At 39.9% G+C, this 18,147-nt stretch overlaps 1 protein-coding gene across 2 annotated transcripts in view; it reads left to right on the top strand.

Annotated features, from left to right (window-relative positions):
* Positions 1–17,054, top strand: part of KIF25 (kinesin family member 25) — a 40,466-nt gene extending 23,412 nt beyond the window's left edge. The window contains exons 9-15 of one of the 2 annotated variants that reach the window (XM_061378516.1): positions 659–733; positions 5,194–5,343; positions 6,382–6,558; positions 11,194–11,345; positions 13,674–13,871; positions 16,148–16,303; positions 16,857–17,054. In XM_061378516.1, coding sequence (XP_061234500.1) covers positions 659–733; positions 5,194–5,343; positions 6,382–6,558; positions 11,194–11,345; positions 13,674–13,871; positions 16,148–16,303; positions 16,857–17,014 — 1,066 coding nt within the window. In that variant the 3' untranslated portion in view covers positions 17,015–17,054. The remainder of the gene's footprint in view (positions 1–658; positions 734–5,193; positions 5,344–6,381; positions 6,559–11,193; positions 11,346–13,673; positions 13,872–16,147; positions 16,304–16,856) is intronic. The other variant, XM_061378517.1, reaches the window with a different exon arrangement.
* The last annotated feature ends 1,093 nt before the right edge of the window (positions 17,055–18,147 follow it).

Genomic DNA, 18,147 nt, shown 5'->3' on the forward strand with positions numbered 1-18,147 from the left:
GCTGTGCCACTGACTCGTTAGACAAGTCACATGGCAAGTCTGCAGCCTCTGTACCCCAAAGCCTTACCTACATCTAAAGCGAAGCACAATGTGACCACTCCCTTTCTTAGGGATGCAAAGGAGACACAGGAGGCAGGGATATTTCAGTTTGATAGGTGGGAGAAAGTAACATGGATCCAGTACAGCCTCAAAAAAGTAGAGTCTGTCTGCCAGAAAGGCAGGCAGAAAGATTAGGATAAGCTCAGAGAGTCACAAGTGTACACCTGTGGGTTGTTCCCTCCAGCACACACAACAGCCTCTCCCAAAAAATGGGCAAGAACCTTGGAGTTCTAATTTTTAGTTCTCTGACACAGAATCATAGAATCCCAGACTGGTTTGGGTTGGAAAGGACCTTAAAGCTCATCCAGTTCCAACCCCCTGCAATGGGCAGGGACACCTGCCACTAAACCAGGTTGCTCAGGCCCCGTCCAACCTGGCCTTGAACACTGCCAGGGATGCGGCAGCCACAGCTTCGTTGGGCAACCTGTGCAAGTGTTAAAATGTCAGCAGGTCACAAGTTTTATGTCACTTGCCTACGTTTCCCCTAGTTTATGTTCTTGTATTGTGGCAACATAGTTATATTTTTTTCTTCAGTTAATCATTGCACTTTGCTCCTCAGAGTTTACAGCGCTTCGGAGTCACAAGATGCAGTATTTGCAGATGTGGCCCCTTTGCTAACATCTCTCCTGGATGGGTAAGTTAAAAGGTGGAAGTAAGAAAGCTAAATCAGAATAATCTACTTAAATACATAATTAAAAAAAACCCCTCAACATTTAGTTAATAGTGGCCATCCTGTTTAGTTTTGTAGCTTTGCAGTTCCATTTTCCTGTCTTCTTTCTACTCAACACCAAGTAGATGTTGTTTCTGCATACAGACAGTGAAAACAGTTTGCAAAATTTAACGGGGCAGACAAATTTGGAAATTAAAAAGTGTGTTGGGTTTTTTCTTTTTGTTTGTTTGTTTTTCTGGTCTCCTAACTGGTGAAGTGAAGCATCTGTTCTGTTGTTGTGTACACCACAGGCCATATGAAGATGAACCAGGAATCAGTTCCTGGTTGAACCAGAACTGAGCATCCTCAGTCATAGTTCTAATGTTCCTTCAGGCACTGGATTTAAAATGGAATTCTGGTTTGAATACAAAACTGATTAGTAAGAAGCACTAACAAATATATGTAATTATTTCTAGCCAGTGAAGTTCATAAGTGTGATTTTTCATTTATACTAGAGCCAAGTTAAGCTACTCTTGCAAAGTAGTCTTGATGTGCATATTGAATCTTTAAATTGTGCATATTTGAATTGTGCAATTCATGTGCATATTGAATCTATCGAGTCTTTGAGTTTTGAACTGAGATTTATGCAAAACTTAACTTCTGCTCCTTTCTTATCCCCACTCCAGTTCCACTAAGCTATAGATGGTGGTCATAGAGTTGTCATGGACCTTTCCCTCCCTGTAGAGGGAAAGACAGTCCATTTCTGTCCACAGTGGCATAATTGAACAGTAGCAATCCTTGTTCCTGCCAGCCTGCACACTGAGGTGTCCAAGTCTTTTTTTCTTAAAAGCAGCTTTGAAGAGGAAAACCAGGATATTGTGAATATTGGGAAAGCCCAGCCATCTCTTTACACATGTCACAGTGAGGCCCACAATGGCTACCTGGTCTAAAGATCCTATATGACGTTATTCTTGTTTACCAAAGACGAGTAAGCACAGTTTTCACAGCTAGGTTGGAGGAGCCTGAAGAAATCCTTATAACCACTGTTTTCTCTCTCTACTTTAATTTGCAATAACTGTAAGTTTTCTTTGGCTTAATATGTCATTTCTGTATCTTCAGACATACCTGATCTGTACTTGATCTGCTGTATTTCCCACTTTCTAATTCCCACGTTGGGAGAATCCTGCCCTAAAAGCTAGGGTTTTATGTTCAGTTAGGAAATGTTCTGCTACTGAAAACAAAAGACCTGTCTTGTTCTTCCAGAAGTGTCATTTAAACAGAAGCAGATTTTCAGGGAAGGCAAGGCTGTGCATACAAGCCCTGCTTCTCAGCAGCTTTGCCATTGTAAATGGGAAACAGACATACTTAGTCTGAACCTTGAACCTCTTTGCTGCTTCTGATTGTTTTAGTCTGGACTCCAAAGTGGTCTGTGGTCTTAACAACTTTTAGCTTGAGTAGAAAGGTGTGTTACACTCCTTTATTTTTCTTTCCTAATGAATTGTTTCACTTTTCAGTATAAATATACAGGAATAAAGGTTGTTCCATATGCAAAACAAAGTACAGCAAGCTTCAAAGTTTACAGTTAGCTATACAGGGCCAGCAAGGGAGGAGGATAACATTTCTTTACAGCACTGAGGAATCAAACTATTTATTTTAAAGAAGAATACAATTCTCTGCCTTTGATTTCCTTTAATAGTGCTCTCTCCTAGTGATAACGTTGCTATACTGAATACCCATACTCTTTTTAGGAGAGAAATACTATGAAACTATTCTATATCATAGCAGCCTGTCAAGCATTCAAGCTTGACATTTAAGAACTTTTCTACTCAAGAATATAACTAAAGAAGCAGAGAGTAGAAGGAGAAATATCAGGGCACATAGATGAATCATAGTCTGAAATTTTCAGATTGCTCTATTTCTAACCCTTTCGTTAGGACCAGAACACTAATGAAGTAAACTAGTTAAATACAAACTAGTCTGCTGTTTGCCATCTTGTTGAATCTCTCAACAATTCATTCTCTCCTGTGCCTACTTAGATGTGACACCACTTTGGATAGTTTTAGGTAATTTGGGCGTACTGTTTTGGCTTTGGTGAAGTTATCACTGATTGATACTAGATTTGCATCTATCTTCAATGTTACAAGCACCTGTCTACTTAGCTTCTAATCTGACCATCTGTATCTTGTCAGAGCTATTTTGTCCATGATGCTTACTGTCTAACAACTAGCAATTAAGGAAAACTTAAATAGCTGGACTATATGAAAGTTTGAAGGACTTCTAAAAAGGCTTCCATTCTGGTTTTCCTAAGGAAAACTACTACTTGCAAACTTCTGGCTCTGTTTTTGTTTCCAAAGTTCTCTTTAATTTTGGAGCAGGGCTATGGGCTGGCCAGGCAGTGTGTGTTAGGGTGGAATTATGAAAATGGCTCATTGTAAGCCTAGTTGAAAACTACCAAACTTAGTGGGAGCTCTTCCACTAACATATATGGAAGCAGAGTTATGTCAGCAGTGAATTCTTAGAGAAATCACCCATTTCAGATTTACAGCTCTAATGTCTAGCCCATTTCATTTTGCTGCAGTGCTCTTTATTTTCAGTTAATCCCCTTCACCAAATCTATGACTAGACTTCTATTTTATACTCTGCATCCTGTGAGACGACCTTACTGTAGGTTCACTGGCTGCAACTTTGATTTCGCATCCCCAGAATTGGTACCCAGATATTTTGTGTGTTGCTTATAGCCCATACTTCTTTTAGCAAGAGAAAGCTTGCTAAATACTTCTCCAAAAAGAACTGCTTCTAGGCATGTTTAATATGCAAAAATCACTGCAAGTATTTTTCTGTGCATTGGCCATTTAAGTATTTCATGACTTGAAACCATAAGTTTGAAATAATTATATGAGGGGTGTTCACTGAAATATACTGGCATGTGCTTGAAACAACATTTTTGATATGAGGAAAAGCACTGGATAACCAAAAGCAGCTGTTCAGGTCTGCCCACAGAGGAGGTAGCTTAAGCAGTGAAATTTTACTCCCTGGCAGAACAGGAGCAAGCCCATTCTTGCAACCTCCAGTAGAATAGAAATTTCAGCATACAGCAAAGCACTCCTTGAGATTCTGGTCATGGTGTGCCTCTGAGCAAACAAGACAGTCCAGGGAAGGAGCAGTCCTGTCAGCATAACTGCGTGTCTTCCAGGAGTGTTTATTGGCACAGTTCTGTGGTCAATACCAAAGTGCTGGCAGGTGCTGCAGGGCAGATGGAGCTGAGTAGGGACCAACCTTCAGCCATACACTACAGTATTGGTCCTCAACACAAAGTAGTACTGTGGCTGGATAAATCACACTTTCTGGATAGGACTCTTACATCTAAATTCAGATCCCTGCAGCACAGACATCCACAACAGAGCTCATAGCTATGGACTTTATTTATTATTTTCAGTGCAGAGAAATGGGCATTTTCAGAGTCCTATTCATGAGATGTACTTTACATGTCTACTTCAGAAGGTGATGAATTGGGTTTCATAGGTGCCTGTACCTCTGCAATGACAATGCATATTTTTACCTTCTACAAGTCTGTATCAGAACAGTTCCTAACACCTTTATTCCAGAGTATTCTTCGTGTGCATGCTTATACTGAACTAATGCATTTGGTTTAAAATGTGTGCCTCTTACTATTAAGGCAGACTTATCTCTTCCAAGCGGCTATGACTGATGAGCCTGCCTGAAAAAAGACTATGAAAGCTAAAGAGTTCCCAGCTGTTAAGCTGTTCCCAGCTGTTAAGATATTAGTGCTGTGGTTTGTAGTGTAGTGCTGTAAGACAAATCAAACCCAGCAATGGTTTACTTTAAAATGCTGTACTGTAAACTGCAGTGGTTCAGGAGCTGATTAACAAGCAGCTCAGCAGTGCATGAACTGGAAGTTGGGCAGACAGGAGGTCTAACCTCATCAGTCATTCAAGCTAAGCATCCCTTAAACTGCTTAAAAGCATCCATTCAATTCTGCTTAAAAAATAAAATCTGTTTAGGCAATGTTGTGAGCAGTACTTTAATTTCTGTCAGACTTTAAGATCTCCAGAAAGAAATCTGCAGGGGTGCTGTACTTATTTTTTGTTTCAATTTTTGTTCCCTGTTGTGAATTAAGTTTAGTTAGCAGACCAAAATTCACCAATGCACCAAGAGATGCGTGAACAGTGTGTGATGGTTGGGTGCATAGAATGTAAGGGTATAAAACCCCAGGAATTTCTTTGTTCTGGATCCCTCCCCAGAGGCACCCAGCTCGAGCTGTTCCTACCACTCAATTATTAAATTATTTCTCTAAGAATCAGATATGTCTGAGATTCTGCTGTGAAAACACTAGTGTGACAAATTTTCTTTAACATTCCCAAACTGTCTGGGGTTTGACTTGCCACCTAACAAACACAGAAAATGAAGGCCCTTTTAACTTCCAGGTACAACGTGTGTATCATGGCTTATGGGCAAACCGGAAGCGGGAAGACATACACAATGTTGGGACCGCAGTCAGAGGAGAACCTTGTGTTTGCTGTAGAAGATGAATCAGAACTTGGAATTATTCCTCGAGCTACCCAAGAAGTGTTCAGGTAACAACCAAGTGGCAATGGCAGTTATCTTAAACTTTACAGAAGAGATGAAATTATGTTTGTAATGTAGTTATCATAACACATTCCAGCTTCATCATGATTAATATTTATAGTTTCTCTGACTGCCATTCAGTATTTGATTATTGATACAGATTTCTAGTCTCTCTCCTGCTTAGTCTGATTTTCTAAGAAAATAAATGAGATTACACCGTCTTGCTGTGTGTTATCTGCCTGTCTGTCCTTCAGACTCCTAATTAACTTTTGAAAATACTTCAACCATAGTTTTAGGAGTCCAAAGGATAATTAAGTTCCTACATGTTTTGTGAAGACTGATGATGGGAATAGATTGAAAGGATCCAGATTAGAACCTAGTCCCCAGGAAAAATGATAGTAGAGGTTTTAACCACAATCTGTTCTTACTTTGAGAATTCTTAGTTTTTTTTTAAACTAATGCATGATTTGAATTGATACACTGCTGTGTTATAATAGAACAGTCATTAGACTTTTTCCAGCTAAGCTTTTTCTTTTGGAGAAGGGTATAAGCTAAATCAAAGATCCAATTTTGTATCAGAATAACTATAGCTAACTGTAAATACTCAATTAATGAATTTTCTGAGGCTGTGGACTGACAGACTCTTACAGATCTAGCTGTGCAGTTTACCACCTCTACCTCTTCATTGCTTGCACTCTGTTTATCATACCTTGAGCTCTAAATGCAATGTCTAGCAAAGAAATGGTATAAAAAATCCTAAGGAAGGAGGGAGGCTGGTAGCAAAAAACAGTTTAAGCTGGAACAGCTGTTTGGAAAATGAAGTTTTATTTACTTCTTCATGTGTAATTTAACTGTATATTCTGATTCTTCAGCTTAATCTTAGTGTATGGGTGAGGCAAAGCCATGGCTGCAGATATTTAATAAACAATTTTATCAGACTAATTAGATTACAGTTAACGAATAGTTCTTTATTTACAGACTGGGGCTTGACTTCAACATTGTTTAGCTTTTTTCTTCCTTTTTTTCCCCCTACTTTTATTCTTCAGGCTTATTTCAGAAAAGCCACCAGGAAGTTACTGGGTTGAGGTTTCTGTTGTAGAAGTGTATAATAATGAAATTTTTGATCTTCTGGCCAAAGATAGTTGTGGAAGAGTATTTGGCGTCAAACGTGATGTTGTCACAACCAGAGAAGGAAAGAGCGATGTTCCATTGCTTACGCATGAGTAAGTACATGATTTGATCCTTATCATCTGACCGTGATCTGGTGTCAGTGCAATGTATAGCTGTCACAAAACTGCATTATAGGCACCAGTTATCACTTCTAAACAATGAGTCCTTGCCATATGCAAAATAACGTATGGCAAGCTCTCACTGTTTCCATTAGCTCAAGCTATTAGACTGCAGTGGGCTGCAACTGTCAAAATACTTTCAGAAACAACACTACAGTTAATTTGGGTTATAATCCTGTATTAAGCATCTTCTGCTCAGAATGCCTGAAGATAGCTGTGTGTTTTATCGTTGATAGATCTATGGCCTCTCATCAGCTGTAGAAAAAGGGGTAACCTGTTACAAAGCACTTTCTCTTCAGTCTTACTAGATTATAAAATCTACATCTTATAACAGTAATGTATGTAGTTGTAGATTTTTAAGCAGCTGTAGAGTGTTAGCTTTCCTTACATGCATTGGGGTTAAAAAAAATACCTTAGAAAGAACAAGATTTGAAGGAATCTTTTAATATAAATACCCATCTTAAATGCTTAGTGTTCTATTTTCATAACTGGAGGCATTTGAACTCATAGTTCTTAAAAATCCAGGTTCTTCAAACTAAAAGCTAAGAAGTAGCTAAACTTCTACCCATTCAGTGTTAAGATATATACCTTCCCCACATCGGTTCATGATCAACTGGATTCTTATTCACACATCTTGATGGTATAGGGAGTGCTAAGATATTTAAGACTACAGCTATACTTATTTTAATGCTTTCTTGTACTTATTAATCATTATAAAGGTTTGTCTTAGTTCACATGGGAATAATTCCTGGTTTTACATATGTGTAGAATACAAAGCAAATGTATACTACTCTTGTTATACATAAAACACTTGGCCGATCAGACTGTAAAAACCACATGTTCATAAAAATTCAACTATTAGGAAGAGTGAATATGTTTCAGATTTTAGTAATGGCTGTATTATTTATGCCAGTATTAAATCAATGTTAGCAAATAAAAATTATGACAAGTGGTACTAGTGCCACCAGAGGAGTGATGCTACCCTGTGGAGTTAAGCTACTGGACATCTCCATGTGAGCACCCAGCATGTGAACAGATTCCAGAAGGGGACATCTCTCTTGTGTACTACAAAGAGCTCTAGAAACTTAAAAATTTTCTATTCTGCTCCTAAGCCAAATTATGTTTGTGAAAAGAAACATCTTTGCCCTGTTGAAATGTTTAGCACAGTATTATGGTTTTTTATATTTCTGAGGAAAACACAATGGTTTTCTTCACTTCTTATAATAATTGTTTATCATGGTCTAATCTGTACTTTTCCAGAAGGAATTAGAAGTCAGATATGAAAAGCATCCCTCCTTCCCCCCCACACCCATTAAAATAAAATACACCCTCAGTGGAAATAATTGAAGGCAGTACTTTGTCTTGCGGGACTTAGTCACATAAGCAGACTCACAGTTGTTTGCTCATGTGGGTTTATGCCATTGCCAGCAAGCCTTGATAAAAATACAAGGAAGTACTGGAGGACCGCACAAACATACTTTCATTCTACCTAGTTATACTCATTCATTGACTTCTATTTTCTAGCCCTTGAACTGCTCATAAAAAAAGTGGGAACCCAGAGAAATGGTAAAATGCCTTTCTTCACCATGGGGGCTATGTAACTGTCCTTTCTTTCTATGAAATAATAATCACTGCAATATTCTAGGGTGAATTAACACTTGTATCTAGCGTATGCCTGCTCTTCAGTCTTGAGGTTAAATATGATTTCCAGAGAAATTCTGCATCCTTGATTGCACTCTGCATGCTCTGTAAGAGCATGGTATGAATTAAAAATGACTGGAGCTTGAAGTGATAAATCCTTTTGCCCTGGCTGTATTATGCTGACTTCTAGGTTTCTCAGTCTCTGTTCTTGGATTTTGCCAACTATGACTCTGCTTCAGCTTTTAGTGTCTGGTAAGGGCTCTGCTGTCAAGGGAATGAAAAACTTCAGAAGAGGTTGGGAGCAGAGCCTAACCTTTGTGTGCCAAATCTTCCTTGAAGGAGCTAATCTTTTTCTTTTGACTGGAGAAAAAGGAACCATATGACTTAGAAAATTAAGATAGGTACATATAGTGTGGGTATGATGGGAGTTAAACTTTTCCTGCTTCATCAGAACCTCCAAGTAATTTTTAAGTATAGTATTTAAGCTGGTTTCATTCCTGAAAAGTGCCTACTTGCCTTCCCAAGGGATCTGTGTGTAGTTGGTGAGTGACCCATCTCTTCTCCTAGGCTTTGGGGAAGGACAAGATGTAGCTTGTGCCACAGAGACAAGAAGTAGAAGGTACAATAAGGTTTCATTTGTCCTTCTAGTTAACAAAATGGCTGCTTTCTTTATTTCTCTAATTTTTAATTTATGGTAAAGGAACCTGGAGCCTTGAACTAAGCACCTCTTAAAACCCGCTTAATCAATTGATAAATACTGAATTCTAATGCAAATATAAGTAAGAATATGGATTTGTATCTCAGTTACAATACAAGCAGCAAAAAAAGTCCAATTCATAAACAGGTTACAGTAATAATTACACAGAAAGGTTAATAAGAAAAAGCAAACCCAAGCAAAGTAAGGGAATCATTGAATGAGGCCACCCAGCTGCCCAAAATCTAAAGTAAACAGCTGGTGCTTTGAATAAAAACACATCCTCATTTGTGATAATATTTCATCTAGAATATATTGGCCTGCTAGGCCTCATTGGCTTCTCCATATATCCAATCATGTCAGTAGTCTCTTCTGCTAGCATGTACATCTTACTGAATCACAAAAACCTCAGTCTCTTTCTTCTTTTATGGCTTGGTTGACTTTGGAGAACATTCAGCATCAAATTTTTAACCTAACCACAACAGGGCTTCTCTTTGTAGGATCTGGTCCTGGAACGTGCAGTACGTACAGCATGATAAAGTTGTAGAGATTATACTAAAAAATCATTACTGTCAGTCCTGCTGAGAGGTTGTTGCACAAGGCTTGCAGCAGTGGGCTGGGGATGCTGTTTCTCTCCAAAGTCAACTGCAGTTTCCCTGTAGGAGACCAGCACTGACAGCTTAGTCCCAGGCCTATATTCTGCAGACACTAGTTAAAGTACAGTGGCTTGTAGCACTGACCCCTTGCCAATGCACAGCAGCAGCCTGCAGAAGCCAACAGCCTGTTGCTACATCCTAGCAAAGGCTGCTTACCTCTCAAACTTTCCAGTCCTGGTTGACAGCTACTGGAAAATGCAGTTCAAAACTCAGGAAGGTAGGATTTGCCTCCTTGGACTTGAGTCAGATCACTCCAGTGTGCATCTCTGTCTTCTCTTGCCAGTAGGAACCAAAGCTACTGCTTCCCTCCTGGTGGCAGGTCAAACAACCAGGGAGACATTACCAGTGGCTGTACAGAGGTAAGAGATATTACAGGAGAGGCCAGCATGTGAATTGACAGGCAAAGTCTGTAGTGATCATTTAGTTCCTGCAGCCCTGGTTACACAAGAAACTGCTTTTAGGCGGCTGCTTCTCTTCTTACTTGTCTATAAGGATGGTGTGGCTAAGTGATATTCTGTTCTTCAGATGCCCTTGCTTTGTTTTCAGAGGAAATTGTTTTACTTGGATACAGCTCTTTTGTCTTCAAGTATGGCTGCTCTTAGCATAAAATAAGTCTGTGCCCAATGTGACTTTCATTGAAATCAGCCAAATCTAAGTCATGAAGCCCTCACCTTATATCACATGACTGCTTTTGCTGACTGCGGTGATGTGGAACTAACCCTGCAGCCTGTCAGGAGATTTATTAATGGTGCTGGTGTTACAGGGCATTGAGTAACCAGGCTGCGATATGCGGGCACAGTAATTTATATCCCCATCTAGAGACTAATGTTCAGGTGATGTAACTTGTGTGGTCTTTGAAGAAGGCAGTGCACTGACAGGAAAGGGTAGGCAATCTTACCTTGTTTGAACACTGCAAACCTGAGGGGAATCATAGTGGTTTTCTTCTTTACCAAATCAGTTTATTTCACTTTCTGTGTTAGGTTTTTGCCCTTTGATTGGTCATATTTGCATATCTCTGGAAAAGCAGATGGATAGGATGAGATAATATGGTATGTAGAAACTTACGTCTCTGTATTCTGACACTGTGGTGGAGTCCCTGCTCATTGAACAGTGTTACTACCTTTTTACCAAGAATTCTGGACTTAAAGGCAAAATATGATTTCCAAAGGCTCAGAGAGACCTTTTTCCCCTAATTCTGTACCTTAGCATAAACTGGAAAACTCCACTTCTGTAAGACCAGATTCTAGGAGTGTCTAAATCTGTGCCTTCTCTTCCAAAGTGTAGAGGTATAGGAATTTCAGTCACTTCTAGAGCTGACCTACAGTACCTATACAAGGCTGGAAGGACACTTCTTCACTTTCAATACTACATCTCACCTTTTGTCTTGAATTTTCATCTTGACTATATCCCATCTGAAGAAGTCTGTAATACAGTTGTTTTCTAGCTCCTTACACTATTCTCAATTTTGAGCTGCACAGAGTGGGGAAGTGGAAATGCTCAGATTCATGTCTAAGTTGTCAGCTTTCTTGTGATTTTTACTGTGAGTCAGTTAACTCTTCTGCTTTTTTTACTTCCTAGGACTGTTGAAAGTGCATCTGAATTTTTGCATCTAGTCAACAAAGGCCTGCAGCTGAGAGTCAGGCACCCAACACTGGTGCATGCTCATTCCTCTCGTTCTCATCTGGTAGTTACACTGACCATAACCACAGTTGTCTCTGGAGATAGCTTTGGTAAGTAGGGTGTTACTGAAATACATCTACAGCCGGTTGGTTTTTGAAAAACAGTCTGTGGCCTGAGAGATTCTCATACTGCTTTTTCTCCTTTTTCCAATGTTTAATCCATTCCCTCAGTTCTTTTTCATTTTTTAACTGCTACTTACCTTCTTAAATAACAGACCAGTTTGATGTTTGAATGCTACTGAAACTTTTACTTTCATAAAAACTTTTCATTTTGCTTCATGTATCTTTACATATGTAAAGAAGTTCTTGAAGTTTTATAGTATAGTTCATAGTAAGTTTGTTGTAAGGTAACCATGCATTTTAGGGATCATCATATGCTTTTGGTTGAGAAAAAATGATTTTTTTACTGGCTGTCTTGCAAAAACATCCATTAAATTGAGTTTCTTGAACTGTTAACAAAAGGCCATTGTAGGAACAGACAGCACAGTTATTTTATTTACTATGGCAAAACCTGTATTTTTACTTTTCATTACCACACCAAGACTTACCAGTTTATTGCTTCAGGAGTAACTTTGGCTGTGGGGGGTTAACTTTGTTTTCTTTTGCTCATGTTGTAATTAGGCTCTGTGCTTTCAGTGCCGTGGTCCACCTCCTTCATGTTCTGCAACAACAGCATGGGTTTAGAAAGTGGTAAATACTTAACATTTTTTCCCTTAGATTGCTATCAGAAATTAAACCAACAATATTAACAGAACAGAACAAACAGTGCCCTCACTTATCCATGGGCCTTGCCAAAAGACACAGTTACTTCACAAGCTGCAGCTCCAGTGTTCCAGGTGTTAGCTCTTGCCAGTTCCAGATTCGTGTCAATCACACAGGAGGCACTTTTCAAAACAGTGTTTGCACCGATAGGGCACCAGTCATCTTGTATAGTCCAGACTTCCCTTTGCCACTTCTCATTGCAGTCACTCTTTTATGCCATATTTTCTGGTAGCAAAGCTTCACAGAAATGTCTGATTTATGCTGAATGCAGACTAAGGCTTCCAGCTCATAGCACGTGGATGAAGATGTGCAATATGGCGGGTAGAGCAGTACTGCAAATGGGACCTCACTATAGCAGTGTGACAGCACATTCTCTCTTGTTTAAAAGGAGAAAATCCTGATTTAAAAGCTATGTGCAATTGTCAAGTATCTGAACACCGGAGACTTAAGGTGACTAAGTTAAAGAGTTGTAACATCTGTGATGAATTCTGCACCTAAAGCCAGGGCTGACAAGCCAGCGCTTTTCCAGGTTTGATTAAAGTATTTTAGAATTTTGTTTCAGCATTACCACTTTGAGGAGAGCAGTTTCTTAATTTCCTCATCTAAAACTGAAGAGGAGTGAGAACACTTATTTTTACACTCTATGGCCTAAAGCCATTAATTCTGTGTACACTAACACAGCTGTTCTGTCTACACTGCAAGCAGCTAGCTTGGGTTTTAGCAACAGCCTAGCTTGAGAGGTTGAGAGCTCTACAATGCAATTTAGTCTGCTCCTTACTCAAGTTTTGCAGCTGGGAATTTTGTACTATTGCAACTAGGCTCTTTAAGTCTCCAAGTCTATTGTTTCTACTACCTGTAGCAGAGTATGTGCCTTTTATTCTTTCACGTCTGTCAAGAGAGATGGATGAAAACCAAAACACTGAGGGGGAGAAAAAAAGAAAAACTGCTTTGGGAAAGTGCTTTTGCATATACTCCCGCTAAGCTAATGTGAAAGTGGCTTTCCCAGAGAATCTGTCTTCTTCTTCCTGCCCAGCAGAGAGTGAAAGACAGATGCTGCTGGTCAGGAAAAGGAAGGATATGAAGGAGTCTAGTGCACCTACAGAACTACCAGCAGTAACCAACCTAAACAACTGGGAGTTATGTTACTGAAGGTATTAGCTCATCATGTGGAATGCAGCAGTGGGACATGAGAGCTGAAGGAAGTCTAGAGGGAAAAGCAACAAAGGGCAAAACTGCAGAGGCCCGGTGAGGGGTGTTTTTTTTTTTGCCCAGAGCACCAGCAGGTGATGACATTTCAAAGATCTAAAACCAGACTTCAAAGCTTACTGCTCCCAAACACCCAGTATTCACTTTGAGTGAACAGAAGTGTGAACAATGTGGATAATTGGATAAACCACAACCTATACCAAGTCTTGTTACGAAGTGGTACAATCGGTTTGACGAGCAAAACCTTAAATAAATAAGTGATTCAGCCAGCCTATGCCATTGATTCTGATTGTATATTGCTTCTGTCAGAATAGTTTGAAATGACATATATTGTACTTCCTCTGTTGATGCCCCATTTTTCTTCATCTCAATTTCCATTGTCAGTGAGAAACTGTTTTTTCCACTAATCAGGTACTTCATGGGAAGATGAACAAATGAGCCAGAGACTACACAAAGATGTTTCCTGCACCTTTCCACAAAAAATGAAAGAGAGTAAATCCACCTCTTCTTCCAGAGCTTCTTCACCAGCACAGCTTGAAGCAACTGAGAAAATCAAGCAAGTCAAAACTAGATTGCAACTGGTGGACCTGGCTGGTAGTGAGTGTGTCGGTAAGCAAACACATCTGTCTGGGCTTGGATCCTCCCAGATCCAGGTTACAATAGTAGCCTTTACCTCTTTATGTATGCATACATGCTACCCTGCTTTCACACATGGGGCATAAACACACATCCTGACATAAACAGAGTTCTGGGGGCGGATTGTTCTAGCTTTACACTGGTACGGTTTAACTGAAAATCTGACTGCACAAGCTTGAAATAAGCCTGGGGCGGTTACCCATATCATAGGTATATTATTTGTTCAGACTGGTTTTATTAAGCCTGTTTTTCTACTCTGAGAATTAGCATATCTTTGCACAGAAATATTTAAAGTGCATAAATTACGTAAATATTACACGTATCTGTAATAATTGGTATCACCATGTGTGGGGGTTTCTGCCTTATTATAGAAAAAGTCTTGGAGGAAGTTGATGTTGAAAAGATAATACTGTTTTCATTGTTTCTTCAAAGCATTTTCCTCCTCCTGCCTCCTGTATGCACGCAATAATTTCAAAAACTTGATTATTTCCTAAAGGACGAACTTTTTTACCAAGAAAAGCCATGCAGCCAAATGTACCATTCCAGAAATAATGTTTTGAAAACTGAACCAGTATTATGAAAGAGTCTTTTACTTTACTGCCAAGAATTCTTGCTTTTGCTCGCTGCTAAACTTTTGTTCTAGAGGAACCTAATACAATTCATCCTTTTTCTCATTTGCTCTGAGTGCTGGAAACTGTTTGGTAAACACGTAATTGAGCAACAGGGTGTGTGTTTGCTCCCTCGACTGGGACAAACATTTGCCTGATCTAGGGCTCAGTGGGCCAGGTCCTCCAGTGAAGCCTGAAGAGCTGTGCTCACATCGGTATTAGATGTGGCCCAGCACATACAGCAGACTGACCTCTGCCACTAGCTACACTGGTGGACTTACTCTGGTAAGTGAGGGCAGATGGTAACTCATAATTGTGCTAAAATGTGAACAGGTCTAAGGAAGCAACGGTACAGGAGGCTTCTCACACACTTCAGCACCCTGCCTTCCTAGCTGTACAGCCATCCCAGATCATGTACAGCATTTACAAGATAAGTGATCCCTTTTTAGCAAAGCAGGTTTCAGTTTGAAAACTCAGCCAAATGCTTTGTGGAAGTTTATCTAACCAAACGTAGATAATCAGCAGTTTAAAACTATTTGTAGTTTTCTGCTTTAGGGTGATACCCATTGTCTCAGGAGTCCATCTTTATTTGCAGTCTGGGGATGCCTACATACACAATGACCCCAGTAAAGCTAGTCTAAGATACAGACCATGACAGGGTCTTCCAAACTGTTTTGCTCTGTGCCTCTCTGTCAAGAGACTTTACCACTCCAGCCCCATCCCCTTCCACAGTCACATTTCTCCAGCCCTCACTGTCCAGACTGTTGGGGGTTTTGCTATTACTGAACCTTTTCACATTTGCCTCTTGAACACCTGTCTTGTTCTCACAGTTTGGAAAGTGCTGTATTCCTGAAATGGAAGAGGTAAAGACAGGAGGAACTCTTAACTGCACACTCACCGAGACCAGTCAAAGAGTTGAGCTTGCAGCACCTCTTAAAGCGGTGCAATGTGATGTGTAGACCAAACCTTTCCAGTTGTTCAAGGGTAGCACAGCTACATACCATCATGCTGGGTGGATGGTAGAAGGGCATCATTTTTCTTTATCGGTTTCTTTGCAGCAAATCATACCACAAAACAGCACCTTGCAGACTCTGGTGAACATAAACCCCTCACATTTATGGCTGCTGTATAGTTTTGTCTCTGGAGCTTGTGCCATCACCGTCACTTCTATTTTTCCTAAGGAATACAAATGGGGCAGTTAGTTAACTACTATAAAAAGCAGTGGACCACAACAGGGGGACCCTGTGGACTCATGTTTTCAAAAGCAGCATCATCTTGTCTGATATTATGGTGCTCCTACTTTCTCAGTTCTCTATTCCTAATACATGTGGAGACAAGATGAACTGGACAGCTAAAGAGAGCAACTTTAACATGAGACACTTCATGCAGACCATCTGCTGGCACTGAACCTTCTTTAACCTTCCTTCAGAAGAGCAGAAGCACTGAACAATGTACTAGCAGTCCAGAGTGAAAAACCACTGTGTCTTGCTTTTGGCATGGGTGGACTGGAAGTCATGGTTCAGACCTTGTATTTAAAAATGTTGCATCAGAAGGAGATGATACAGCAACAGTATTTTTCACATATTACAGTTGAAGCAGCTTTGCTTTAACTTACCCTTGCCTTTATCTACACTGTTGTAGGTATGTCTGGAGTGACGGGTGCAGCACTGAGAGAGACCTCATTTATTAACCGCAGCTTGTCTGCCCTAGCAGATGTTCTTGGAGCAATAGCAGAACAGCGATCTCATGTACCATATCGAAACAGCAAACTCACACATCTCCTGCAGGACTCTGTAGGTGAGGGATGAATTTTTCCTGTCTTTTGTTTAACAATAAAGATTTCCCAATATTTCCCTTCCTTTGTTATATAAAACTAGAGGATGATCTTGTACTCATCTTTTGTATGTGGGCCTGTGTTCCAAGACTCTGGCTTTGGAGCACTGTGAGTACAGTGAGAGTTCTGAACTGCTCCTGAATTTGGCTAAGCCTTGCTGTTCCCAAGGTTCAGGTTAGGAATGCACTTGTAAAAAACCACAAAATCTCTAATAGGATCATGTAAAGGGTAACAATTGCATTTCACTAATGTTTCATGTCAGGTACAGTTTGCAAGTTATGCTTCAATCTTTATCACTACAGGGTGTAGTCACATATTTACACATTCCTTAATACTATGTTTGGGTCACTTGAAGGAGCTGTCTGTTGTCAACAGCCCTTCTCATGGGCAGTCTTCTGCTTCACAAAAGCAACAGCAGGAAGCCTATGCTTGCTGTTCTGTAGATCAGTACATTATCAATGTATAACTTACTGAAAATAACGAGGTAGTTGTGTTTTGTCTGTTTTTTTCTTTTAGGGGGTGATGCTAAGCTGCTGGTGATGCTGTGCATCTCTCCTGACCAGAAGTACTTAACAGAATCAATACAGTCTCTGGGCTTTGGAACTCGTGCTCGGCAAGTTCAGAGAGGACAAGTCAAGAAAAAGCATTTCCCAGTGCTGAGTAAAGTAAAATAAAACCTAAGACTCCTGTGGATTAAAGTATTATTAATGAGTTCCTCAGACTGAAATGTATATTGCTGTCCTAAACCCATTCTTTTAGGTATCAACTGCCAGATAAAATAAACAATCCTCAACATGGCATTAGTGAGTCATAAACCTGCTGATAATGTTCTTGCTCCAGAGATAATAGCAAGTATTGACAACAGCTACCAACCATGGTGGAATGGCAGAGAATAAATCAGGCTGTTTTAGGAAAGCTACTTCAAGGTGTGGTTTTGGCAATGTCTTTTCTTTGGGCAAGTAGAACTAAATCAACAGAGCCCTGATTTAGGATGGCTTCTGAAAGGCCAAAGGTGCATTTTGTTTTCTCAGTAGAAGACAGAAGTCTAAATATCATTCCAGTGCTTCAAAGCAGCAAGTGAAATACTTCCTTCCAGCTTGGATTAAAACAAGACACGTCACTATAGCTTGCTCTTCTGTCTAGCATGGATGGGGTCATTCTTGATGCACTATCAACAGGTAGGAGTGTAAATGAATCCATCATCTGTAATGAGTGGAGTTCTCTTCTCTGGTTTTAGGTAAAAAAGTAATGGCACTAATAAGAGGGAGAAGAAAGGAGTAAGGCTCTATCCATCCCTCTGGAAAATAGCTTAGGAAGCAAAGGAGGGATTATACAGCTTTTTGAAAATGCTCAGGTTAAATGGTTGGAGTGAATGCCAATGCTGCCAAGTTCAGCTTTGCCTATTTTGGGGTGGGTTTTCTGCTTTATGAGTGATAAAAGGCCCTGAACTACAGATCTTAACAGGACCTAACTTGCACAACTGCTTTAGTAGTAGTATGGCTTGTTGTTTCCTTGTACTTCTGATGCAAGTTAACCACAGTAGAACCTTGAAGATGTGCCTGCACATTAGGAAAGGATAGCTAATTGCTTCCCATCCACCCCATGTACACAATACCAAAAACTCAGCTTGTAATAGGATGTTTGTCATCTTCAAGAGGCTTTCACTCTTACACCAATGTTGAGACAGCATCATGCAGGGTTTGCGAATGAAGTTGCACTGGGAGAAGTTGAAGGAAATTCAAGCATGAATTCTCGTTTCAAGTTAGAGATGAGAAGCAGATCTAAGATGAGTAGCTGGGTTCAAGTA

The sequence above is a fragment of the Neopsephotus bourkii genome, unplaced genomic scaffold (genome assembly GCF_033783945.1).
Source record: "Neopsephotus bourkii isolate Nb327-2 ecotype Australia unplaced genomic scaffold, CSIRO-AGI_Nbou_v1 NB_1767, whole genome shotgun sequence".
NCBI classification, from domain to species: domain Eukaryota; kingdom Metazoa; phylum Chordata; class Aves; order Psittaciformes; family Psittacidae; genus Neopsephotus; species Neopsephotus bourkii.